Raw genomic sequence first — 25,977 nt, forward strand, 5'->3', positions numbered from 1 at the left:
GGTGATGCCACTCACGTCTTGGTGTGAGCCAAGCATCTGAGTAGAGCCAGCTGTGTCTTCTGTGCCTCGCAGAATCGTTAATGGTTAAAGTATCTGCAACAAACTCATGCTCGTATGTAGATACTGAACTCTAAAGTCTGGTCAGAGACCTAAAGTGCTGTTACATGTGCTTGTTCCTGTCTCTGATAAGGTGCCGCCGTGGAGGATGCTCTGAGGATCACCGCTGCGCAGCGGGCAGCCAGCCCCTTCACTTCTCGGTGTGCGTGAGCCTCGGGAGGGTACTCTGTAATCGCTTCCCATTTTAATTAATGGGCTATTAAAAACAAATTGTTTCATATCTTTTGCTCCTGTAAAAGTGATCCCTGGGTTGATGGGTTTGTCACAGCTTAACTAATGTCAGTGTGCGTAGTGTTTGAAGGAAACAAACTGCCATTACAGAGTTCTTGGAGATTTTCTTACCCTTTTAATAATTTCTCCATTCCTTGATTCTGAAGTATTATATGCGATGGAACTCGGAGACCTTGGAGGCTGCATTGGTCAAAATAGTAACTTTTATAGGGATAAAAAAGACCTTTTTTTTTTTTTTTTTTTTTTTTTTTTACAAGTTAAAAGAAGAGATTCTTCCATTTATCTAGATAATTCAGATGTTACATAGAAATAATTCCATTCTATCCCAATTTTGAAAGTTCTTTTTAGGTATTTTTTTTAAGGATTTTTTTTTCCCAGCTGCTGATGTGGATAGAGGTGATGCTTTCCTTGTATCTTAATTGGAGTTGCTTGAAGTTGGTATAGCATGAATTCTTCTTTTAATGGTATTTACGGTTCTACTCTGATGTTTTCTATCAGAACGGGTCTGGAACTATCTGAGGATGAAAAGGCGTAATGGGCCTGTGCCTGAATAAGGTCACAGCCTGACATCAGTAGAGCTGTGCTGTTTCTGTCAGTTGAAGATCCAGATCAGTATTTCTTGTGGCATCTAACACAGAAAAACGGTAACCCTTTTCACTTGCCCATCGTTTGCTACAAGAACAATTTTGAGATATTTGGGCTTTTCCATTTTGATTTGCTGCTTTTTCATTTTTAATACATTTTCCCAATAAGTCATTGGGTTGATTTAAAAATAATAGAAGAAAAAGAATGAAAAATCTAGGCAGGAGGAAGACTTTGGTTTTGAAAGTTAGAAACCCTCAGTGTAAGCTGTATTTTTTTTTTCTCTTTTCAAAATGAAATGGCCTAGAGCTTCAACATTAATGCCGTTACTTTAGAGAGGTGCTTTCAGTGTTAGATGCAGTGGACTTATTAAGTATGCCTGGAGAATGGTAGGAAAAATTAAATTACATACCAGCTTTAGTTTGGTCAGATCTTAGCATTTCCAGTAGCTGAGAGTGGCCGTTTGGTACTTCAGGAGCCTGCTGTGATAAGGAACTGGTAGTTTCTGACTCACTCATTCACCTCAACTCATTGTCCCAGAAATAAGTTACAGATTTTCTGAGGAACTTTAAAATAACTCAGAAACTCTACCTTAAGCAATGAGGAATGTTACATGTAGAATAGAATAATCAAATATGCCTGTAAAATAGCGTGCATTGCTGGCAGTCGGTGTGACGGTGATACGTGTGCCCAAGCATGTGTAAATAGTGTTAAGCAGGGTCAGACAAGCATTTTTACTGTGCTGAATCATTGCATATGTCTGGCAGGGGCTGTGTTGTAGCTGCTTAAGATTGTTTGAATCCTCTCCTGCGTTGTGTAGGGGTACGGTCTGTCAGGGCTCCCCTGCTCGGCCGAGGGGACAGTAGCAATTGCCCCGTGGAGAGCTGGCTGCTGGGCTGGGAGAGGGGGCTCTGGGTTAGTGAAGCACTGTACTCCCATGGGCTGTTCCTATCTCCCCGGTGGTGCCTCTGTGGTCATGAGAAGGCTTTATCCTTTCACGCAGCCATATCGCTGAGCAAAGTAAAAGGTGGCTTTACTAGTCAAGCTGAACAAATAGCTGGTGGAGGCAGTCACTTACAATGTCAAGTCACTTGGATTGCATTGTCCTTCAAAAGCTCTTTTTGTTTTTCTGTTTTACTTATACTGCTAAAGCTTCTGGAAAGCATAAGAATATCCTAGAACAGCCCAGGCTGGAAAGGACCTCAGAAGATCATCTGGTCCACCCTTTGGTGGGAAAAGGAGCCTGGATGAGATTACCTAGCACCTTGTCCAGTTGCATCTTGAAAACCTCCAGAGATGGGGACTCTACGATATCCCTGGGGATGTTGTTCCAGTGATTGATTGCTCTCACTGTAAAAAATAAATAAATTATATATATACATATATATATATAGTCAGCTCCATCACATACAACTGACCATCCCTTTGCTGCCTTGGTAGTCATTTACGCGACAGGTGCCTCTTATGTTTCATCTCCTCCTACAATCCTTCCGTAAGGGTATTTTTAAAGTTTAATTGCTGAGATGGGATGTGTGGTGGCAGAGTGAGTGGGAACAGGGACAGCGAGGAGCCTGTTTGCAGCACAGCCTTGTAACTTGGTAAAAGGAGCGAGGCGCAGCTCAGTTCCTCTGGCACCCTCGTGAGAAACCTGTATCAGATGGGTGGGCTGGGAAGTGAAGTGTTACCAGACTCCGCTACAGCTCCTTTTGCAGCTTGTTCAGAGCTGTGTCATGTACAGTCTTTAAAATTGCATGCATACCTCAGCACATTGCTGGCTTTAGTGGAACAACATGTGGCTCAGTGCTGATGGGAATACCAGCCTGCATAATACTCGACTGTTAGATTTCTTCCAGCCACATATTTTAACTGTTTGGTGCTGAACGCTGCAGAAGTTGGACACATAAAAGCCAGAGTGTTAAATTGACTCTTCAGTTTTAATGAGCTGGGGGGAAATTTAATTTGCTGGCCTGCTTTTTCCAGCCTGTGCCAGAGAGTTTTGACAGAAAGGGAAGATTAATGTTACTGGGCTGAAGTATGGCACTGATTGCTACAGAGCTCTCCAGGGCAGCCCACCAGTGGGACCGTGCTGTGATTTGCAGTACAAGGGAAGGCTTTGTCTGCGTTTATCAAACACCACATTTCTAACTAGCTGCTTGCCAGAAAAGCACAGCAGGCGTGCTAGAAATAGCCCTTCCCCTGCAAGGGAACTACTTCCATGAGGTGCAGGCTAAATGAATTTTCCTCTGTTGCTCTGGAAAACAGATTCTATGCATTATTCTTCATAACTGAAACTTTCTTTTATAAAGATACTCTTTTAAGCAAGTGTCTGCAAAAGTTATTAAAGCCAAACTTCTGTTGGGACTAGAACTAGTCTTTGTAGGGGTTTTTTTGGGAGGGGGGAAACCAAAACCACAACAAATCACTTTGGTCAAAGACCAGGTTGTCTGATTTAACTGTTTAAGCTAAGTGAAGTATAAAAAGTAAGTTATAGTTAAATGGTGAAAATTAATTTGTATGAACAGGGGACTTGTAAAAATCACTAGCTGTATGATGATTTGGACTTGAAGTGATTAGTTTAGAATTAAAGCACTAAGCCTTTGAGAAATCTGTAAGAGAAACCTCTGTAAAGTATGATTTGCTGAGTATCGTGTGAAAACAATGCTTCTTTCTTTCTTTTTATATGCTGTAAAAAGACTCTACTTTTTCCTGGCTAGCAAGGGAGGATGACAGATGGATATAGGTGTTTGAGCCTCTGGGAGCTGCTCGGGCTAATTGCAGCACACAGGGTTAGTGTGCTTAGGGGCTCTGGTGTGCAAGCCTGCACGGGCAAAGCTACCCGAGTCCTGTTGGAGCTGCTAAAATTTGGGAAGTGATGAGTGAATGGGGTGGTTCTTGCTAGCAAGAACCACTGTTTGTTTCTCAAGGGATAGAAGAGTGACTCTAAGTGAAAGTACTAATGTAATTTTATTAATATCTGTCATTCTGGCCTCAGTTCCCCTCTTGCATGCTTCATTAACTCGTGTAAATTCATTGCCTTTCCTATAGTCATTACTGCCTCATGCTGGTGAAAGGGAGAAAAGCTTGAGCTATAACTTGGTATTTGGATTTCCTCGAGTGTTGGAGCATGAGGTGAACCGCAGGTTCCTGACTGTGCAGTACTGGCTTATGTCTGATCGAATTCCTTAATTAGTTGTCTCTTACTGCTGAATTGAGGGAGTCTTTCTTTTCTTTTCTTTTTTTTTTTTTTTTCTCCCCTCTTTAGCATCAGTGCCTGCTGTTATGATTTATTTATTGTTTTTGGTACCTTGAAAGGTGGGAGGTTTCCCATGAGGATGTCACTTGGGAACTGTATAACTTTAAGCCCTGTCATGGGATGGTTGTGCCAGGAAAAACGGAAAGTTGCTGGCAGGACTGAGGCAGTGCAGGATGCAGCTTTTGGAAGGAATAAATCCTTGTTGCGTTCCTCCTTCTCCGTCCTGCGGTGGAAAGGAGGAGCTGAGAGAAATGGAAAGAAAGGTGTGAGACATTGCCTGCATCTACACAGGAGGGATTTAGGGCTCTTTGGAGTAACAACGGGACACACACAAGAGCATAGCCATATTCTTCACTAGAGATAAGTGTCTTTCCTCTAGACCTAAAAGCAGTGGCTAAGTGCTTCGTAGACGAGGATGCATTTGCCATATTCCAGGGTTTTCCTATTTAAGACTGGTTTCATTGCACCTGTGCCCCAGGAATGCAGCCACATCTGCTTGTATGGAGGATATGGCACAAATGGATCGAGCTGAATGCAGTGGGTGAGATAACTCGTTTGTTTATATGTAGTTTCTGGCCCTTTCATCTCCATAAAGCAGAACAAATTTGGCTTTTGACTATGAACTGCCAAATTTGGCTGAACAAGTCAGCAGAGCACAGCTTTCTGAATGCTCGTGAACATCTGACTGATGAATGAATGATGGTTGTCTGAATGAATTGCGTTTATCAAGTTACGACAAATCAACATGTTTTCCCGTAGTTCAAGATTTATTTTTTCATTGCTGCAAACTGCAGTTACTGAGCGGTTTGAAAATGATTATTCCTTCTCTTTTCTTCTAAAGGGTCTGGAGTTGTACTTGCACACAAGGCTGATATACCCTCAACAGAGGTTTTTCCTCCAAGTCCCAGTCCTCTGAAAAAAAGTGGATCAATCAACTGGCCTTTCCCTGATAGAATTAAATCTCCCAGGACTGTGAGGAAGCTTTCCATGAAAATGAAAAAGCTGCCAGAGCTGAGCAGGAAACTGAGTGTCAAGGGAACTTCAAGCCATACTAGTTCAGATAACCCTCCTTCCCTGCTGAAAGGTAGCTGCCGGGATACAAGCCATACAGTGTCTTTGCCGTCTTCTGGAAACTCAACCACCACTGCCAGCAGGAATGTGATAAGTCGTTATCATCTTGACAGCAGCGTGTCGTCGCAACACACGTTCAAAAAGAAAGGCTCAAGGAGTTCCAAATCCTTCAACAAAGGTGGTTACCTCAGTGATGGCGACTCACCCGAACTTATAACAAAATCAGGTAAACACGGGCATGAAACCAAGTGTGGGAAAGGAAAGGAGAGCCTTCCAAGTAGCAGTGGTAAAACTGAAATAGATATCGATGCTTTCAGACACTATAACTTTTCTGATCAACCCAAGTGCTCTCAGTACATCTCTGGACTCATGAGCATTCACTTTTATGGTGCCGAAGACTTGAAACCACCAAGAGTAGACTCAAAAGATGTCTTTTGTGCAATACAGGTTGACTCGGTAAACAAAGCAAGAACAGCCCTGCTTACATGTAGGACAACGTTTCTAGATATGGACCACACGTTCAACATAGAAATTGAAAATGCTCAGCACTTAAAGCTGGTGGTGTTCAGCTGGGAACCCACCCCGCGGAAAAATCGGGTGTGTTGTCATGGAACAGTGGCTCTTCCCACTCTTTTCCGAGTGACAAAGACACATCAGCTGGCTGTCAAACTGGAACCGAGGGGGCTTATTTACGTCAAGCTGTCGCTCATGGAGCAGTGGGAGAACTCTCTTGATGGTCTCGATGCAGATCGGGAGCCGGTGATGTTTGGGGTAGATGCTCGAAAAGTTGTAGAGAAGGAAAATACGGGCTTGATGGTGCCACTTTTGATGCAGAAATGCATTCTGGAGATTGAAAAGAGAGGCTGTCAGGTGCTGTGCATATTTTAATCTGTTTTAATATTTCTGTGTTGGGATAGCTGTTGTTGCAGAGCATGAGCAGTGAGGGGGGAAAGGGGAAGTTAATACCTTTACATGTCACTTTGCTTTGCTGCTGCTGTTTGGTGAATATTCTAGTGTGGGAAGAATAACAGGACCGTGTGAAATCAATGCTTCCAACTTGGCCTTTGTGAAGGAGACATATGCTTGCTCACAGTCATGCTTTAGGACTAGGGATAGTGACATGAACCTGCAGTCCCCAGCTTGTAGTCACCCTCAGAAAGCAGAGCTGAGATGAGAACTTGAAAATGCCTGATTCCTGAAACACAGATCACTCCGTAGGGACATACTGTATCTACCTGCAAAAATAAGAGTATAATGTTCCCTCATACACAAAACTGAGGCATCATGTGCAGTGACAAAGTGCGGAGGACAGGTCTTTTGCCAAAACTTCACTCTCATGTGTGTGCAGTCTCAAGCCAACATGCCAAAGACTCGTCTCTGCCTTCACTTTGTGCACAGCTTTCACATGAGGAGGAGATGCTGAGGGGCTGAATTGTTTCCCCATGCCACTGCTCCTTGCCTTTTTTCAGGTTGTTTTCAAAATTAGGACAGGAGGTGAGTGCTGTAAAGCGGCAGTGCCCAGTGTCTTCTCTTCATCCTCATACAGTTTATTGGTTGAGGTAACATAATGGACAAAAATATATATGAGAAATGAGGTATGGAAGTGAATCCCCAGTTAGAGATGCTAGGCAAGAAGTCTGTTAGGAAGAAAGATGCACAGTCCTGAGGTCGGCTGTTCCCCAGGGCAGTTAATTTGAAACTGGTGGGATGACTCTTGCATGCTGTTCCACAGCATGGGTGAGCCCTCGGTTTCTTTTACACCTGTTCTTGCTCAGGTGAAATTGAGAAGTAATCACACCTACCACTGTTACTATTTTAAATTGCTGACAGGTTGGATGTAGTTCCAGGTGTTATAAATAGCAGAGTTAATCTCATAACCTAGGTCATGAGATACAGAAATGGTATTTCTGTGTAATTACTTTGCTGGAAGTCACTACTGGTGATAACTGTGTGATTCTTGTGAATGCTTCTCCTAACATTATGCAAATCAGTGGAAATGAGAAGTTTAATTCTTTCCAATGTTTGTGTCCCCTGGTTTCAGCATTTTATTTTGGGATTATTAGCACCTAGTCATGCAAATGATATTGGGTAATCAAGGCAACACTGGTAATGAAGCGATTGGGGTCTGAATTGTCTGAATGTACCTGATGCTTTTGAGCATGAAATCTAATTTGTGTATTTGCACAGGGAGAACCAAAAATGCAAAATATACTGTTAACTTGTTTTAACCATGTGCTTGTCTGACATTTTTGACTTTCCTATAGACTGCAGGCTACTGGCATGGTATGGCATCTCCACTTGAATTTCAGACATGGCATTAGACAACTCTAGAGTGAAAAGAAATTGTCTTAGGCAAATAGTAGATTATATTCAGTCTTTGGAAAGAGCGAGTACAAATTCCATTGGGTAACTTTCGATTTATTTAAATGGGAATTAATATATGACCAGACAAATACTCATTTGCAAACCTAGTTTCGCATGGTCTAAGTCAGTACAGTCTAAGGGGGTTGTTTTGGTTTTTTGTGTCTTTTGTGTCTATGGTAGTTTTGGACTAGCTATTAACTGCTCGGAACCTCTGCCTATAAAGTTAATTAAAATAAAGTCAAATGAATATATTTAAGGTTTAGTTCCTTAATATTATAGGCGTGCTTTGTATAAATGGTGGTGGTGAAAATGAGAAGTAAATAATAATAAGATGCAAAATTTGAGTGCTTGAAACCACATGATTGAATTACTAATTCGGTCCAGGAGTGTTGTAGGTTTCATTCCTGTCACCTTAGGCATGATAAATAACCTCTGCTTTGCATAAAACTTTTCTTATAATTTGAAACACCTGCAAGTCAGCATCTTGTTGTCTTTAAACCAGCATCTTATAGATGTGATAATGGAGTCTTCATAATTGTCTTGAAACCCTGGCTACTGTTATCAAATATAATTTAAATTTTGTTTACTATCTAGCTGATTCTGTATTTCTTTGTTTCCTAGGTTTGCATAAAAAACGAAGCACAAAATGATTCCGATTTAAAACTCATGTTCTGTCGATAAAATACTGTTCAGCATATTTACTGTTATGGAAAACATTAGCATTATTTACTTACCAGTTAGCAGTCCCAACTGTGTCTCTAGTGTAATGTTTGATAACATACGTTATCATTTGATGTTAATGGCTTGCACTGTTTGTGTTTCCTTAGCATACATTTCCAAACAGTTCTGTTTGTTGCAATTCCTGGATGAGACAAAACATGATGTCAATTATTAGTCCCCTGTGTAGGAAAATAACTGATGTGTGGCCGTTGTTTTTGCTTCTAGGTGGTTGGCCTGTATCGGTTATGTGGCTCAGCAGCAGTTAAGAAAGAGCTTCGAGAGGCGTTTGAGAGGGACAGCAAGGCAGTTACTCTCTGTGAAAGCCAGTACCCAGATATTAATGTCATAACAGGTAATACATTTACTTGCTTTTCTTTTAATATAGAATTGTGCTGTGTTTGCAAAGTACCTTTTAAAAGGTGAGATTGTGCTCTGAACTAGTTTACTGTTGTCACTTCACAAGCTGTTAACTGCTGCTTTGTGTTGCTAAAGGCTAGGTGAGAATGAGTGCAGTACCTTGGGGATGACTTAAGTGTGAAGCAGCAGTAATTCGGATGGAGGAGGGTGGGGAAGGAGCCACTTTTGGTAACTGCTTTACGAGTTACAGAGGGAAGTGGAAGTCTGAAAGGAGACAGGTCGCTGTAGCAGGTTAAACCTCTGCTGCTGGTTTGTGGTGGAGCAGATCTTGAAAAACTCTGTTTTGATCAGACACATCAGCTGTGCTCGTTGCTCTGCAACATGTGGTCCAGGGGCCATCTCAGATCAACCCATTGTCCTCCCTTTATGTTGGAGATTGAAGGTATTTTGGAAACAGATTTCTCATCACCTTGGGCAGGCTAGTTAGAGCTGCAGGAAAGTGTCTTAATTTGATCATCTGCTTCTTTTAAAACACAATTAAATAGCAGCTTTCTCCTGCTAACTGGAGTGGCCCTTTACTTGCTGTCGTGCAGCAAACTCCTGGCAAAGGTGAGGACTGGGAGTGCACGAACAGGAGGTCTTAGGAAGCATGTCTACATCTGCATCAGCTCTTTATGTGAGTGGTTACCCAGGAGTTGCACTGCACAACTGAAGCAAGCTGTTTGGGGTTTTTTTGTTTGCTTAAAAGTGGAACAGTTTTATAACTATTGATACTTTTTATGTAAACCAAAGCTGATCTAATTTCAGGCATCACTGAGTAAACCAATTGCTCCAGGAAATTAGGCAGGAGCATTCATTTCCTATATATCCAGGGATGGAAAATGCAACAACAGTAGTCAGGGTATAAACTTTCTGTGCCAAAGCCCTCTGTGTAACATGCAACATCCAGCTGTACAGGACAGCTCTATGCTGTTTGGTGGTTTATTTCATTTCAGTGTATTGGGAATGAATTTTTTTCATTACACTTTATAATTATGCAAAGTGGTATCAGAATATATTATTCGGTGACATTTACTGGGTTAAATAAACCTTTCGGTTCAGAATGTCCAGCTAGTCGGTTCGCTTTGCTTACCTTGGCTGGTGTTGCTGTCGGGCTCAGTGTTGCTCACAAGTACCGGTGTTCCCAGCAGCAGAAACTTGTGTTTATGTTTCACTCTGATGGGATACACCCTTTATAAAGAGGAGGTGTGCAGTACAAGTAAATAGTATAAAAGATCTTTTAAACTGGGTAATTTTCTTTTCTTTACAAATAAATTAATGATAAAAGGTGGTGATAATATCTAAGATCAGAGTGTTCCGTGAAATTATTGAAGTCCTGTTGTCTTCCCAATTTTGTAAATCAACTCAGAAGGGGGGAAAAAACTCCCTCTGTTGCTTTCTGCCAAACAGCAGAAACTGTCTGATATTGGCTTACAAGCAGACAAATGGCAAACTGCTATTTGGTTAATGTAAACTTTTGGCTGATGGAAAACTGTGGAATAATAAAAATCGCATTGCACTCCCATGCTACAAGTAATCATTACAATAAAACAGTACTTGCAGAAACGGTTCAGGAGTATGATGGAAAAGGCTATAGGAACTTGACTCTCATCCGTATACAAAAGAATCTGTAACATTTCATAAGCATTTTGATTTTCCTGAGTACATTGTACACTCAGAACCAACCAGAACTGGCTGAAACCAAAGTCTGAACTGCAGGAGAGCTCGGTACTGGTGCAAAGCCCTGGAAGGGCAGCAGTGCAGCCTGAATGATCTTTCCATCACGAGTTTATGATGCAGTTGTTAAATAGAAAAGTGTCCTTCAGTTTTCCAATATACATTACTGCAAGCCTAACTGGTGATGGTGAACTTCTGGTGACCATGCAGGTCTTGCTGGACTCTTGGTCCTTTTTTGGTTTGTACTGCTGAAGGATAACTTTTTGCATCCAGAATTTGTATTGTAAGCGTGAAAAGACTACAGCCTTGGTGTCTGTCTTACGGAAGGAGTACTGGGTATGCTTTTGTATATGTTATATTGCAAGAGTTTACTTACATTCTGCTTTCCTTACAAGAAAAAAGTAGTTTTAAGAAATTGCATTGAAAAAAAATAAATTCTTTCCTCTGGTTCCCTGCAGCTGTGCTATATGATTGCCTGTAGTGCCTGTGTTAGTGTTGTGTCAAAAGGACTGAGTGCAGGGGTCCTGTGCGAGTTGGAGGGTAGGGGTCTTCGCACCCATACCTGCCGCTGACCAAAATGCAGCCCACTCTCTATTGTGAACGGTGTGGTCCGGACTGAGAGGGGAACCGGCAATTTTTGCTGACAGACCTGAGGTACCCACTGTGCTTATTGCTAGGAATAAAAGAGCCCACAAAACCTCTCTCGCAGATGCATAGGGAGTTGGGCTGAGAGGGAGTGTTTCCCCAGATGTTACTGCTGTATTTGCAATGCTGAGGCTGATGCACATGATTCATACTTTTATAAGCCAAGACATGTGTTCTGTAAAATATGAACCCTCAGCACAACTCTTGGCTGATTTGACATGCTGCCTTCTGTCCTTTTGGAAATTTGAGTAGCACTGCTTTTCCAAAAGATTAAAAAGGGGTTTTTTTTTTGGCAGCTCTCCAAAGTCTAAAGGATGAATATTTAATGATTATATCTTGACTGAGAAATGCTCTTGGTATTGGCGCAGGCTTACACACAGCTAAGTGTGCCATGGCTCGGACTGAAGCGTGCAGCCAGTGTTCGGAGCTGACCAGTGGTCCTGTTGTTGCCTTATGTCTGTTCACATCCACGTGAATTCTTATGTCTACATAAAGCACGCAATGCTGTTAACAGTTCAGTGGGTCAGAAAAATGAGGAATTAATGAAGTGGATGGCAATTTCTGCTCGCTGTCTAAATTTGTAGTGTGTGGTTGTGTCAAGGGGGATGTGCTAGTGGGCTGGCAGCAGCGGGAAGCGTAGGTTCGTGGAAAAAAAACATCAGCCTCTTACAGGGCTAATTTAGCTGAGTGAATAGCAAAAGGATTTAGAAAGGTCAAGGGGCATTCATGGCTCCCAAATGATCCTGTTATTCAGGGGTAAGCAGGAGAAAGTCCTTTGGCAAGTGGTGGTCCTATGACTGTGGATGCTATTACAGGAATTCCTACTAAATGATTATTAATAGATGGTTTTGAGTGTTTCAACAGTGTAAGCTGATTTCATTACAACATACATTTCCTACTGTAAGCTAATTCTGATTTCAGCCTCCCCCTCCAAAAAAAGCACAGCTGAAACACAGATCCTGATAAAACTCAGCATCTCTTGCTAGTGTTTTGCTTATGGAAAAAGGAAAATAGCCCAAACCATATTGTACAGCACCAGCCCCTGCCACATTTGTGTCATAAATATTTTAACCAGCTAGTCCACGCATGGAACATGGTGCTCTAAAATGAGGGGAAGAAATAAAATTTGGTGAGGAGGGGGGCATATGAGTAAGTTATTAAACAAAAACTAGCTGTTTAAGTGGAGCAGTAACAGAAGTGGCATATTCTTTTTAAAGCAAACAAACAAACAAAACCCAAACCACCAGAGGGAATATGTTTTCAGGAAAATACGTGGATGGTTGTTCGCAGTTTTTATATTCCTGGTGGGAGGTTCTCATTTTAAGCCCCGGGCAGGCTGCTGGGTGCTGTGTGGTGGGCTGCAGAGACAGAAGTGTTGTCTGGCTGCCCCATGCCTTACGTTGCACAGAGATGGTCTGGCAGCTCTGGGGGCTGATGCTGCTTCAGTTAGTGCCGCTCATGCAACAGCGCTTGAGTAGCTGCATTACTGCTAGGTGCAGTATTTTTTTTTTTTTTTTAATAAAAATATTTATACAGGTAGAAGTTAACTTTTACTTGCCTTCTGCATGTGAACGTGGCTATGATGGGGAAAATATTAACTTTCATTCCCTGTATTTTTTTAGAAGTGACCTCATAGCAAAGCCCACTACTCTACAGTTCAGTTTACAGTTAGGTTATAAAGATTGAGTTTATAAAAACTGTTGCTTTGTTAAATAGCACAGTGTGATGGTATTTGCTGTGATTTGGGATTTTACAAGGCTATGAGGAGTGCACACTAAAAAGATCTTGTACCTTTCCAACCTTGCCTTTTTCAAGGCCAGGCTGCTTTGTTAATTACAGTACCTGCTTTCAAAAAGTTTTTTTTAATCCACCATTTCTTCTTAATAAAGTATTTAAATCCAACTGTGATCTAGCTAAAATGGGTAGATATTTGTGGCACAGAATGCATTTTTTTTAAGGAAAGTAAAAGCTGCTGTGAGGCAGGCTTGTCTTCTTCAGTTTTCTGCATCAGTTGTACTGGATACGTTGCTCATGGATGGCATCCTGCTTGTGTCCTTTCGGGGGGAGTGCTGTTAGAAGTCTTAATATTTTGGGGTTTTTAATTATTATTCTTACAGTCACTGAAGCCCCATTCAAACTGAGGTATTGGCCAGCCTGTAAAGCTAGCTTACAAGAATGCAAACGTTCAGTTCCTTCTTGTTTGTTTGCATCTGTGGAAGGAATAGATGTTTAATAAAGCGCTTGCCTGGTTTGTTGCATCCCCTAGAAACAGCCTCTCCTCCAGCACGTCCCCAGCTTCTGAAACGGTGCAGTGTGTCTCCGCAGCTGTGAGGGCTCAGCGCGTGGCTGTTTTAGCCAGTGTCTTCTGCGGCTGTGAATTGTATTTGTCACAGCAGAAGCGAGCGGTGCGCTGGGGGATACAGAGTACCCAGAGGCAGGGGGGAGTTGGTGTTTCCCTGTTGAGGACATCTGTTTGCTTTGTGCTTTGGTAGGGGAGAAAGCGCTGTGTGCTTCACCAAATGTGCCACTGCCACTGGGATTCTTGATCGTAATGTTATAGCTGAAAATAAACAGAACGGAAAAATTAATTTCTGGTTGTATATAAAGGAGGAGGTGTCATCAGGCTGAAGACTTTGGTGTTTGTAGGAACTGATCAGGAGGGAGACCTGGAAAGATGCTCACCCAGTGCCTGTGTAGCCGCTCCTGCGCACCCAGCAGCTCTGGCACGCACCCCTCTTCTCTGGAGGCAGTGCTCCTTCCTCCCCTGGTTTCACTCCTCGGCTCGTGATGAGCTGCCTTGCGTGGGCTTGGAGAAGCTGCAGGGACAAGGGTGCTGGTGCCCCCCAGCCTCACAGGGACATTGCATGAATACCTCCTGCCTCTTAGCTGGCCCTGTGGGGATCCGTCGTGTACCCGTGGTTTGCTGTGCCCTCTTGCTGTCCTCACTCCTGAGTGTGGGGTTTGTCACTGACACAGAGGATTTTCTCATGGGACAGGTGAAGTTGATGTGCCTTAGAGCTCCAAAAAATCAATAGAAAGTGAATCTGCAGCTTGTTAAAGGCAACTGTTCTTGTGTCTCATGTGAAGGTGTCCTAAAGGACTATCTGCGAGAGCTACCCTCTCCCCTGATAACCAAGCAGCTCTACGAAGCAGTGTTGGATGCCATGGTGAAAAATCCCTTGAAAATGACGGCAAGTGGTTGTGAGAATGGCCTGAGTGACTCTGAGCACACAGCAGCCCTTCTGGATTGCCTGCCAGATGTTGAGAAGGTGAGCAGTGTTGGCAGGTTCAAGTAAGTTGCATGCTTCAGAAAATAAAGGAACATTTTCACACTGGATATAAAATGTGTCGAGATCTGTACACCTGTTTCCTGACTTAATGGTCCACTTGGATTTTTGATGCTCCACGTCTTTGAAAATACTTCCATGCTGTGATTAATTAGAGGGTCTGCATTGATGGATTTATTCTAATTTGCATTTTATATTGTCTCTGTAAAACTGAATGAAAAGCTGTGATCACTATTCTTACATTGTCAGATCGAAGGACATTCGTGTGTGGTGTCCTGCTCCATTTCTGTGGAGTTCTCTGATCTGTATGTCATAATTACGTGAGCAAATGCATTCCTCTTTCCGAAGTACATGCAATAAAACCTTCACTTCCCATACTGTGCAGTGCAGTAGTGCTGTTTGCTGTTACCTGCCAAATTCACCTCTAGAAAACTGCAGTTAGCCCATTTTGGGGGGGAGCGAGTGGCCTGCACAGTACCTGGGTGTTACCTGGAAGCTTGTTCTGATGCTGAGGCCATATTGAGGGTTTCTTTATTCTCTAATGTACCTGGATCATCTGTACTGCTTCTGCAGCTCCTCTCCCCTCCCTGACGTCCCCTTTCCACTGTGAGAAAACTCATCCGTGTAAAACTGAGATCAGGTAAGAAACAAGCTGAATTTTACCAGAAAGTCTGTCTTAACTAGTCAGCTCTGTGACAGTCTTAATACAGCTTTTCTAATTCAGCACTAAGATGTTCCATTGATGGGTGTTGGTAGAAAAACCATAGCCACCAGCCTTGATCTTACCGCTCTAGAGCAGCGACATTAGGATGTCAACACCACCTTCATCTAGTGTTTTGTTTCCTGAGCAGTATTTTGTTCTTTTAGGCTACCCTGAAGATGCTGTTGGATCACCTGAAACTGGTGGCTTCTTACCATGAAGTAAATAAGATGACGTGCCAGAATTTAGCTGTATGTTTTGGGCCTGTGTTACTGAGCCAGAGGCAGGAGACCACCAACCATAACAACAGAGTCTTCACAGACTCGCAAGAGCTTGCTAGTGCCCTGGACTTCAAAAAACACATAGAGGTTCTTCACTATTTACTCCAGCTGTGGCCAGGTACTGTTTCATGAATCTGATCAAGGAAAAATGTCAAACCATTACTGTATGCTTTTACTGTGTGACAGTGTATGTTAGTTCACAGGGTGACTGAGCAGCATTGGAACCCTTAAAACATGAGGTTCTATGGCATCACCTATTAATCTAAAGAAATAATGCTAATTTTATAGTCTACTTTTTGTATTCGGTCATTTTGTTTAACAGGAAGTTTGTTGTTCTAATTGGTTTCTTACCAGATGGCAGAGTTTGAGTATAATGTAAGAAGTGGTGAAGAGTGCTTTATGTGAGTAAAGACACTAGAAAAAACAAACCCAGTGACTGTAAGGCTTCCACATCTGAATTAGGGGGGCTTGGGGGTGGGGTGGGTTTTTTTTGATTTGTTTGTTTTTTTCTTCTGCTCTCCTGCTTTGGCCATTCAGGATTATCTGTGCTTGGAATTCATTAGTTTGGTCTCTGAGATACCCTGCCCTTGTAATTTGGCAGAGTTGGGAACATCCTTACAGTAAGAGCTGTGCAACTTCTAGTTGTTTTTGCTGAGCTTTGCATAAGGAGAAATGTTTTTAAAACAAAACACAGCAAAAAACTCAAACCAAACAAACAACAAAACCCAAACCAAAGCACCCTAAGTACCTTTTAGCTCCCACTTCCAAACTCAAGAGGTCATGTGCTTTCGCACAATTTGGAGTCAATTCTCAATAAGAAGGGAGGTGAAATTCTAATCTTGCTAATAAACTACCAAAGTAGAAGTGAAGGTAGCTATTTCTGCTAAGGATCTGCCTTTCAGTTGGGAAACAATCGCACAGTGTTCACATTTCCCCTGCTATTCAGAGAGGCATAAGCCAGTGGAAATAGTCAGGATGACGTCTGGGGCCCTGGTTTTCAGCCCGTGGTGAATTCCTGTGCGTTGCTGCTGAACCGCAGCCTTCTCTTACGCAAGCACTGCCCAAAGTCAGGAGCAGACAAAGGTGTTGCAGCTTTTCAGTTAAACAGGGAGAGTCTGAGGGTAATACTGTGAAACAACTTAACATTGGAACTGATGGGTTTAGGTTGTTTTCAGATAGTCTTTGGCCAAACAGTTGTTGAAAGCTGCCTAACCATACAGAAAACGGGTGCGTTGTGCTGTGCTGTAGTGTCCTCCTTTTTCACGGTGGTCTGGCTGATGGTGTGGAGAACTGATCTGATTGGTAACTTGAATAATTTAATATCCATTTCTCAAATTTGAGCAGTGTAAACCCTTTAATTCTCAAGGCTAAGAGAAGATTCAGCTCATCTAAACAGCTGCTTGATTGTTCCCTTTTAGAACACAATAATTGCTCTTGTGAAGCTGCTGAATTTCTGCACCAATTGAAACACGAAATAGAATTACAGTTAATCTAAATGAATAATATGTTTGATTGGGTTTGGCTTTAAATTTATTTTATTTTTACTTGAAGAAAAGGAGGTCTGTTTTTTATGGGAGACTTGCTGTCACTTGGGAAATATGGAGGTCATAAAGAGCTTGACTTGGCAATACTGAATTACAGATGCTGTGGCTGCATTTGAGCCAGCCAGATGGGCTCTGCTACTTTGTGTTCAGGGTATAAAATATTCCCCAACTCATTCAAAGAGTGTTTGGGAAAAAGCTATTTTTTTTTCGGTCATCTCACCCAATTGCAAACATTATAAAGAGAAATTGCTATTCCCAGCTAGGTAGCTCTTGAAGCAGTTTGTTCTGGAGGGCCCAGCAAGGACTCCTGACAAGTAAGCATGGATTGGCAAAGACCTATATCTGGCAGATTCTATACAATAATTTAAAAAAAAAAAAAAGTGTCATGTCTAGGAATAGACAACAAATCCAGAGGTATCTGGATTTGTCTGCACTAGCAAAGTGCAGGATAGGCACATGAACTTGTAGTCTTTGTCTTAGTAGTTCATAATCAAACTATGTAAGATATATGATCTTGCTGTTAATTAAAGGGGTTTTTATGATTACAAAAAAAGTATAGGAACATACACTGTATTGTTATTACACAGGTCATCTTAAACAGTCTCTGCTCTACTTAGCCAGTAGTACTTGTTAAGTTTTTATCTATAGAGATTTATTTTAAATTTGTAAGGTGGGTTTTTTGGGGGGCGTCTTTTTTGGTTTGTTTTTTTATTTTAGTTATGAGAGAGAGAATTTTCAGGGAAGCTTTAATCCTTTCTTGGGTGAAACTGTGAAGTATCAGGACAAGTGAAGCAAATGCAAGAGAAGAGAGTTGACTGCAAGCTCACTTGACCGGCACAGCATAGTTGTCAGGCTTGTGAATGGCCCACTGAGATCTGTCAAGTGCTTGACGTTTATTGTGGTATATCAGATACTGATACTGAATAGTATAAAGAATATTCTGAGTGAGACAGAGATTTCAGCCATCGTGGGCTACTTCTTCATTCCTCTTACAACAGTTTCCACCTGGGGAGTATCGCTAGGCTCCTTCCTACTGCCGCAGACCTTCTTGGCGAGAGCCGCTGTGGGTTGGGGCATGTTGCTGCTGTGCGGGCTGCAGTGGTCAGCGAGCACCTCTGCTGCCTTTATCACTTAGCAACGGGAAAGATGAGTTTGGGAAAAAGGTCAATGTAGACAACTAAGGTACTGGAGGGAAAAAACCCAAACAAGTATAGTCTCAGTTGTGCTGTCTAATTCCCACCCCGCTGTGAGTATGATTTATCATAGTTTGCTGGCATTAGACATTGCTGGCCCCTCTGCTGAGTTTCAGCTGAGCGGGTGAGTTGCCTTCCAGCAGCTCAGGTGCAGGTGCTGAAAGGAATTCACTGCATGGGCAGCTTGAAAAGCTGCTTGTGGACGAGGTAAATGGTAGTGCTTTTTACATGTTTTCCATACTCTGCTGACCTGACAGTGGCTGTGCCCTGGAGTCACCTGCTGTGGCAGCTGACCCTGTGGCTGTAACAAGTACACGCTGACCACGCTCTGGGTCGGTACTGCTGGGAAGCTGCTGGCTGTTGGCTCTGCTTGCTGCAGCCTTACAGAAACCTTCTCTGCCTGAAAATAAGAGCAAGCGGAGAGTTAGTTTGGCATATGGTGCAGCTTCATGATGGGCTTGAGTTGATTGAGGACACTTCTGCTCCCTTGTCAGCTGCAGCTAGGCAGCCCCAAAGCTGCTGACCACCAAAAATGAAAAGCAGCTGTCAGTCAGGTCAGTGAGCCAGCACAGGAGAGATGGGAAATATGGCTGGAGGAAGAGGGAGACCAAGAGCTGTTTGGGCAGCAAATACTGCGCAGGAGCTAATCATGAAACCCTGGGGATAGCTTATGGCACGGCTGCTGTGGGAAACAAAAGCAAGTAGATTCTGCTCTGCCCACAGGAGTGTGCGTTGCTGTAAAGGGGCAGGAGCAGGGTAAGCAGTAGAGCTTTCCTTCACCTTGGAGAGAAAGCTGAATGCTATCCCTCAGCTTGCAAGAACTGTACAGGACGCTGTGCTAAAAGGGAGGCAAAACATGAATGCAGAGACGTGAGCAGGCGAACAGCATACAGTGTAAACAGAACAGTTGGACCTGACAGAAGGATCGCAGTCTGGTCCCTTTCATTTAATCTCCTGTAGATTGAGACAGCTTGATAATCAACATGTTGTGCAATACTTCAATTTCCGTATTTTTCCAACTGAAAACAAATAGTCCTTGTTCAGTTAGACCATGTAATACTGGCAAGTTATTGTTAACCCATGGCCCTTCATCTTAATGGAGCAGAGTCTAAACAGAAGGGCTGTTGTTATAGTAAGAGGGGGGAAAAAAGCAGCGATAGTTATTGCATGTTACTGTGCAAGATGTAAAGGAAGACTAAAATGCCCTGGGAGAGACCTGTAATGCGGACCCAGAAAGAGAAGCATTGGGCACAGCTCACGACTGAGCCTTTGTGCTTGTGTGTGAGGAGTCTAACGAGGAGTGGGTGAAACTGTGAACTGCAGGGGTTTGTGTGCACCACAGTATCAATGGTGAATGGAAATAGAAAGTCTCTGCTTCCAATTACAAGAGGTAATGATCTGTTTAAAACAGAAGTTTTGCAGCTCAGACATTTAATAGGCACAGGTCAGTAAAAATATTTGTGCTGTTTACTGTAGGAAGCCGGTAACAGTGGAGGAGACTGTTAGTAACTTGTGCTGTATAATCGTGAGCTCAGGTAACACGACCATCAGACCTGTTTGAGTGTACGTCTGACATGGGGTTGTGGCTGCTTAGATAAGTAATGCATAGTGCAAATGAGCTTCTTTTAATAGCGCAGAACACTAGGGCAAAAGAGAAACACAAGAGTTTAACCCTTGGTGCATCTTGAGCTTCCCTAGGTGTTTCTCTGTGGTGGTATTTTTGTTGTGTTTTAACCTCTTTTGCTGTGCCTGCTTTCTGTTACTCTTTTAGCCTGGACGAAGCGTGTGAGCTGAGCTGTTTGCTTTTCTTTGACCCAGAGCTGGATGGTGATTAACTCACGCAGTGAATTTAATCGGTGCTCTGGGAATTTTGACTTTTAGATAGGCTTCTCTCCGTTGCAGTTTGAATCTGGCATGAATCTTCAAAACTGAGCATTTACGGTAGTTTTTCTAATTATTTTATATCAAACAACAGCAGAAAACATAGTAGTGGAATGTGTTGGCTGTAAGCTTGCATGTATTCATGCATGCTGTTAGCGTGTGACGTTGAGGGAGGAGAGTGGGCATCTGTTGTGGACTTTTCTTGTTGCAGTACAGATTCAGCCCTGACTCTGGTTTAACTTCTCCTCTCTTCCAGTACATCACTCACCTGCCAAAGAACCAGCACATCTGAATGCATTTCACGAGCACTCATCCTCCCTGAATTACCTGAGACCCAAGAGGCAGAGGCCTCAGATGCTGAATCTGAGCGGTACCGAGATGTCTGGGGTACTCAGACCAAGGCCAGCAGGTCTAGACAGCCCGTCGAGCAACCGCTACGCTGGAGACTGGAGTAGTTGTGGGGAGAACTACTTCTTAAACCCAAAAGACTGCCTGAGTGAAGCAGACTACGATGACGTCCCTTCGGAAGACACAGAGAGCGGGGATGACAGCAGCAAAGCCGAGGAGTCGGATGCCCTGGTACGACACCCACAGCCCGTCCCCAGAGAGCACATGTTTCAGAGCTATTTGACAATGCAAGCGATAGACTCTGCGGTGGATCACAGAGCGAACCTCAAAGATCTGCAGGAAAGTATTGATACTCTGATAGGAAACCTGGAAAGGGAACTCAACAAAAACAAGCTAAATATGAGTTACTAAATACTGTCTTGTGTGACACCTCCTCCTAGTGCCTCCTTGCCCCTCACCAGGCTTCCCACAGCTGTGTGAGGAGTGATGGTACCCTTGAACGCCTTGTGGTAAGGCCATGGCCCACCTTGCATTAGCAGATTTTAAGCCATTCCGTTACATTTCAGCCTTTTTGTTAGAAGGTGTTGGCCTGATGCTGGGTGTTGGAGGCAACCTTAGAGACCATGAGGTGATTCCACATAGTGGCATTTCTCCCTAAAAATATGATGCACTTAGGTGGTCTGGACAACACCTGGCAGAAGATAAAGCAACAGCTCTGCTGTCAGCGGCAGCAGAACTCCTCGTTCCTGAAACCCTAGCTCCGGTACAGATGTTCCTCTTGGAAGAGGATGAACGCTGCTTGGCCTGAGTTTTGCAGCATGGACTTCAGATAGACTCGTTTTACTATATATGCAATGGCTGCTATGACAAATGCTTTATATATATATAATATTTATATATAAAGTTTTAATTGTACAAATATTAATGTATTCCTGTATTAACACTTTTCAGTAATTATTTAAGCAAGCAAAAATTAAATATTTTTCTAACCTTGTTTGTATATATCTCTGTATAAATGTGCATGTGTCTGTAGCCACCTTTGGAAAGGAGAGGTCTCAGAATTACAAAATATCCCCATTTCTAGGAAGACATGTTCAGTGATGCCAGGATGAAGTTACCCCTTGGGTAACACAGTGTTTGATTTATGCACAGAAACATGCCCAGAGAGAAGGCAGGGTGAATGATTAATGTAAATGACCTTGTGTGTTGCAGGGGCATCGGTTCGCAGGTGTTGACTATTAACTCTCTCTCACATACACAACACCCTTTCTCTTCCCCCCCCCGCCCCTTCTTTTTTTGTTTGTTTTTTTCCTCCATGTTTTTCCCATATGTAAAGAAGTTGTGGAAGGTATTTACTTTTCAAAAAATACTTCTGGTTTGTCCTTGTAACCTGTTACTTAATTCTTGATGTTTCAATACTTTTTTTTTGTTCCTCTCCAGAGTTTCATGTATTTTTGTTGAGGTACCTTTGTCTGTCTGCTGGTAGTTAGATATGTTTGAGCCCTCTCTGAAAGGCTGTGGCTCTGAGATGCAAGACTCAAATTCTGCACAAAGGCAGTTACTTTTTTCTCTGAATCTTTCTTTTTTCTTTATTAATCTCCCACAAATGGAAACTTGGGTTGTTACATGAGGTTGAACGGGTTGAGTGATGGTAGTCCTGGGGAGTTTGGGTGGGATTGCAGTTCACTGTGAGACCGTATTAGATTCAGCTGTCACCATCTTCTCAGATCATCTTTTATCTTTAGTCATTTATCATGAGCAATGAAACATTTCATGTTAAGGAAACACATTCTTGGTTTAATTAAAAATAGTTACCAAATCGCATACAGATGTTTTAATGATCCCTCTAACCAAAAGGAGATATAGAGTCATTCCTTGTCCTTCACAGGTCACCCCCCAGTGAGGAAGGGGGGATTTGGGCAGGGGGCGGCGAGAGGGTCTTGTGTTTTGAGAGGTCAGACACGGAGTCACTGTCAATTAGCAGGGTAGAACTTAATTTTCTTCATCTTTTTGGTACAACGTTGGCATCCCGCCACGGCTTTCCATTCACCCTGTGGGTAAGTGCTTTTCTGCTAACCCCTACTTCCTTATATTGCTTAATTGAAGAGTTATTTATTTACAGTAGCAAGGAATTAAGAATTGCTATGGCAAACTTTACCCTTCTTTTCTAAGGAATTATTTTAGCATGGTTTCAAATGATTTATTCAATCTCATTAATTTATTTTTTATAAGTGTTAAAAGATGCAAAACAATTATTGCAATATAATGATAATGTACGAAAATGTAAATTTAACCTGAAGCATTTATCAATAAATTGATGTATTTTTTTAAACTTTTATACCTACAGAATGTGCATACTTTTTAAACTATAAATTTAAATTCTAAATAAAATTTGAATTAAGAACAAAATTTGACTAAGCCTAGTTAGTGATTATTTAAACCTGTCTAAGCTGGTGTCGTACATTTGTACTGGCTGCACATGTGAATTAATTCTATAAAGACATTTAGCTTTTCAGAAGATGGTTTGTTCTGTTGTCTTTTCTAGATCGAGCCAGCGTTTCAGTTACATAATTAAAAAATACCAAACAAGCGCTACTCGGTTTAAATCCAAAAGGAATAATCTTCTAAGGAAGTTCTCAAACCAGTGTTGTGGCAGCATTTCTTTTATTGCAGGATGCTGATGCTTTTGAACATAGCTTGGCTTCTGCACTGGGTGTGTAGATGTATTAGCACTAGTTGAAAGATGTTTGCATTTACAGTTATTTGCTAAATGGTATATTAAGTTTTCATTGTTTGTAATAACGTAGATGATGTAAGTGAGCACCTTCGGAATAAGTGTAGGCTTTTTCTACAGGAAGGTTGTGTAACTCAGTGCAGCAGTGTGCTGCTCTGTCAGCTCTAGTATTTTAACCTTACAACAGGGGAAGTTAATTACTTGATAAACTGTATTAATGATAACCTAATTAATTAATTAAAATATAGTAAATTATTGCTATTATTAAAATGGAACATTTGCTGTTAATCTAGTTCAACTTGTAGAACATCTTTTGTATCTTAAAAATTGTCTCTTAATGAGACATTTCCCAAGTGGTATTTTTGTTGTATATTGTCCCTTATATATATATTCTTATAGATATGACTATATTTCATATAATTACTTGTATAATGTGGTCAAGTTGCATCCTTCGTAGGATTGTTACTGATCCTTAAGGAAGAAGATCAGTGTGGGAATTACCCTGATCTAGAAACACTAAATTGGGAGATTTAAAACAACCTGCTTCTACCGAAATAATAATGAACAGCTTTTTTATACAGAAGAGCAGCCTTGGGGTGTGTGGGCTCTGCAGGGTAGAGCTGCCATCGAACTCTGTGGGCACAGCCAGGAACTTGTCTTACTGTGCTAACCTTTTTTGTTGTCTGCTTGGTGTAACTCTTGACATCAGGAGCCACGCTGGCTCTGCAGGGGCTCTTACGCTGCTGGAAGAGGTTAAACGCAGAGGGCAGAGCCTGCAGTTGGGTTCAGAGAGCTGATGTCCTTGGGGTATGTGGACTTCCTTCAGGTGTGACCTCTGCTTCCGAGGTAAACAAAATGGATGCAGGTGCTCTTACAGAAACAGTTCCAGGACTTGCACCAAAGTCACGTAAACCCAAATTGTTATACCCAAGTGTGGGCTTTTCCGGTATTTTGAGGCCAGTGATGGCCACGTGCTGGGCTGGGTAGCAACCAAGAACTGTAGTTTGTAGTCCCCAGGGAAAAGCAGAAGTGCGAACGTAGGTCTGTGCAACTCTGCAGCCAAATGCTAAGGATATAATACACTTGTGGTGAGTTCAGGAGTGGACTAGGCCCATCCGCAGAGTTTTAATCCAATGCTGTTTGTTTAAACAGGATTGTCCAAATGCTGCTGGGGCTGCGTGGCTGATCCAGCTGACACTGAATCACTTCTTGCCCGTTTTCAGCTTCCCAAACTGGCTTATTACAGGAGCATGCAAGAGATGGGTAGGGGTTGTGTGGAGTAGGGGGGGTGGCAGCATGACCTTGGTCTGGCTTAAGCCGCTGGGGACCTACATCCTCAGAAACAGCAGATCTTTAGATCTGTCTTTCCCAAATGCGTAATGTATGTGGATGTTTATTAATGCACTAGGCAAGAATGTATTCGGATGTGTTCTAAAAATAGAGGGAAACATCCCCAACAGAAGCAGATATCCAGGGTTTTTTACAGAATAAATCTATATATCTGATAAGCCAGACACACATCTGGTATTTCTGCTGCCAGATCATAATCCCTTCACCTTCCTCCCCATCCCAAGGTATAGGGTTTTCTTAACAGTAAAAGTGTCTTTTGAAAGTAGTCTTTATCTTGAATTATGAAGCTAGCAACAGTTGAAAGATGGTTATTTGACGTGGAGGGAGGACTGGTGTTACACTGTAGTGTCACTATGATGCATTTGTTTTAAAATGTCATCCTACACAGAGTTAACTGCTTTCATTCTGTTTGATTTTATCAGAGCCATGCAGGAAACCCTGTAATTTGCTGGGCAATATTAACCTGGGGAACAGTCTGCCATGAGATATCGCAAATCTGACCCTACAGGTATTTGAACATCCAGGGTTGCATTAGAGAGGATAAAAGACCGTGATGGGGTATATAATCTCATGTCTCTGGTGTTATTTGGGAACAGAGATGAAGAGGAAAATGGCTCTCTGGAAAGCTACTCCAGTCCAAAGACTGCTTTGTTCTGGGGAGGGAGGGGGACTGCTCAGCAGACCCCTGATCCGCTGCCTCCTTGTCCTCACTGTTAGAAAAACCTGGCTGAAATCTGGCTGTCTTCTGGAATATTTTCTTAATCAAAACTCTCAAGAGTGCCTCTGTGGTGGGGAACAAGGCTCACGGTGAGGCTGCTGCCTCTTCTGGGTTGTAGTTACAGAGCTACAGTGGATGGGAGATGGTTGGGCCTTCCAGGTAAGTCATGACCATATGGTGACTTTATATGTAGTTTGCATCCCTGTTAATCAAACATCTGTGGAAGATGATCTGAGGTGGTGTTCTAACAAAGTCCAGGCCTGATAACAGAGTGCTGAGCTTTTTAATTAGTCGGTTGTGGGATATTTACATACCGTTACGGAGCAGGTTGTTAGTTAAATGTTGGTTTAGCAGAGGAGCTGTGTTCTTTTGCTGTTTGAGCTCTGACTGCAAACACCATGCTGCAGGTGGTAGGGATGTGCTTGTTGAGTTTTCCTTGGTTTGATTTATAGGTAGTTTAATATGGGGAACAAGGAATATTACTATAATATTTAAACTTCAAGCTAACAAACAAAAGACTATTTTTCAAAACAAGTTCTATCCAGTGGCACCAAACCTATCATGAATCTGACCAAAGTTCAGTTAAAGTGGTAAAAGTACATGATAGGGAGATCCTGACACTAGAAAAATGAAGGGGCGTGTTTTTAACACTACCTAAAACCACTTTGCAATGTTTATTTCAGGACGTAGGAGGCTCACACTGCTCCTGTTTCATATTTGGCTACACTTTGCTCTAATGAAGCAGAGCCATGGGGCTGGCTGTTGCTTGTCAGCTGAAGATCCTCTCTGCAAATCCCCCATGTGTCAGTCGTCTTTTGTGCTTTAGTGTCTACTGTGACTGTATGGACATTTGTTTGACAGGAGCCTGTGACCCTCAAACAGTTT

At 42.4% G+C, this 25,977-nt stretch overlaps 1 protein-coding gene across 2 annotated transcripts in view; it reads left to right on the plus strand.

Moving 5' to 3' along the window:
• SYDE2 (synapse defective Rho GTPase homolog 2) overlaps positions 1–22,584 on the plus strand; it is a 31,880-nt gene extending 9,296 nt beyond the window's left edge. The window contains exons 3-8 of one of the 2 annotated variants that reach the window (XM_068406238.1): positions 5,025–6,124; positions 8,564–8,690; positions 14,144–14,325; positions 15,211–15,442; positions 19,538–19,596; positions 20,199–20,287. In XM_068406238.1, the coding sequence (XP_068262339.1) occupies positions 5,025–6,124; positions 8,564–8,690; positions 14,144–14,325; positions 15,211–15,442; positions 19,538–19,548 (1,652 nt within the window). In that variant the 3' untranslated portion in view covers positions 19,549–19,596; positions 20,199–20,287. Of the gene's footprint in view, positions 1–5,024; positions 6,125–8,563; positions 8,691–14,143; positions 14,326–15,210; positions 15,443–19,537; positions 19,597–20,198 lie in introns of both variants that reach the window. The other variant, XM_068406237.1, reaches the window with a different exon arrangement.
• The last annotated feature ends 3,393 nt before the right edge of the window (positions 22,585–25,977 follow it).

The sequence above is a fragment of the Nyctibius grandis genome, chromosome 8 (assembly GCF_013368605.1).
Source record: "Nyctibius grandis isolate bNycGra1 chromosome 8, bNycGra1.pri, whole genome shotgun sequence".
Classification (NCBI taxonomy): Eukaryota; Metazoa; Chordata; class Aves; order Nyctibiiformes; family Nyctibiidae; genus Nyctibius; species Nyctibius grandis.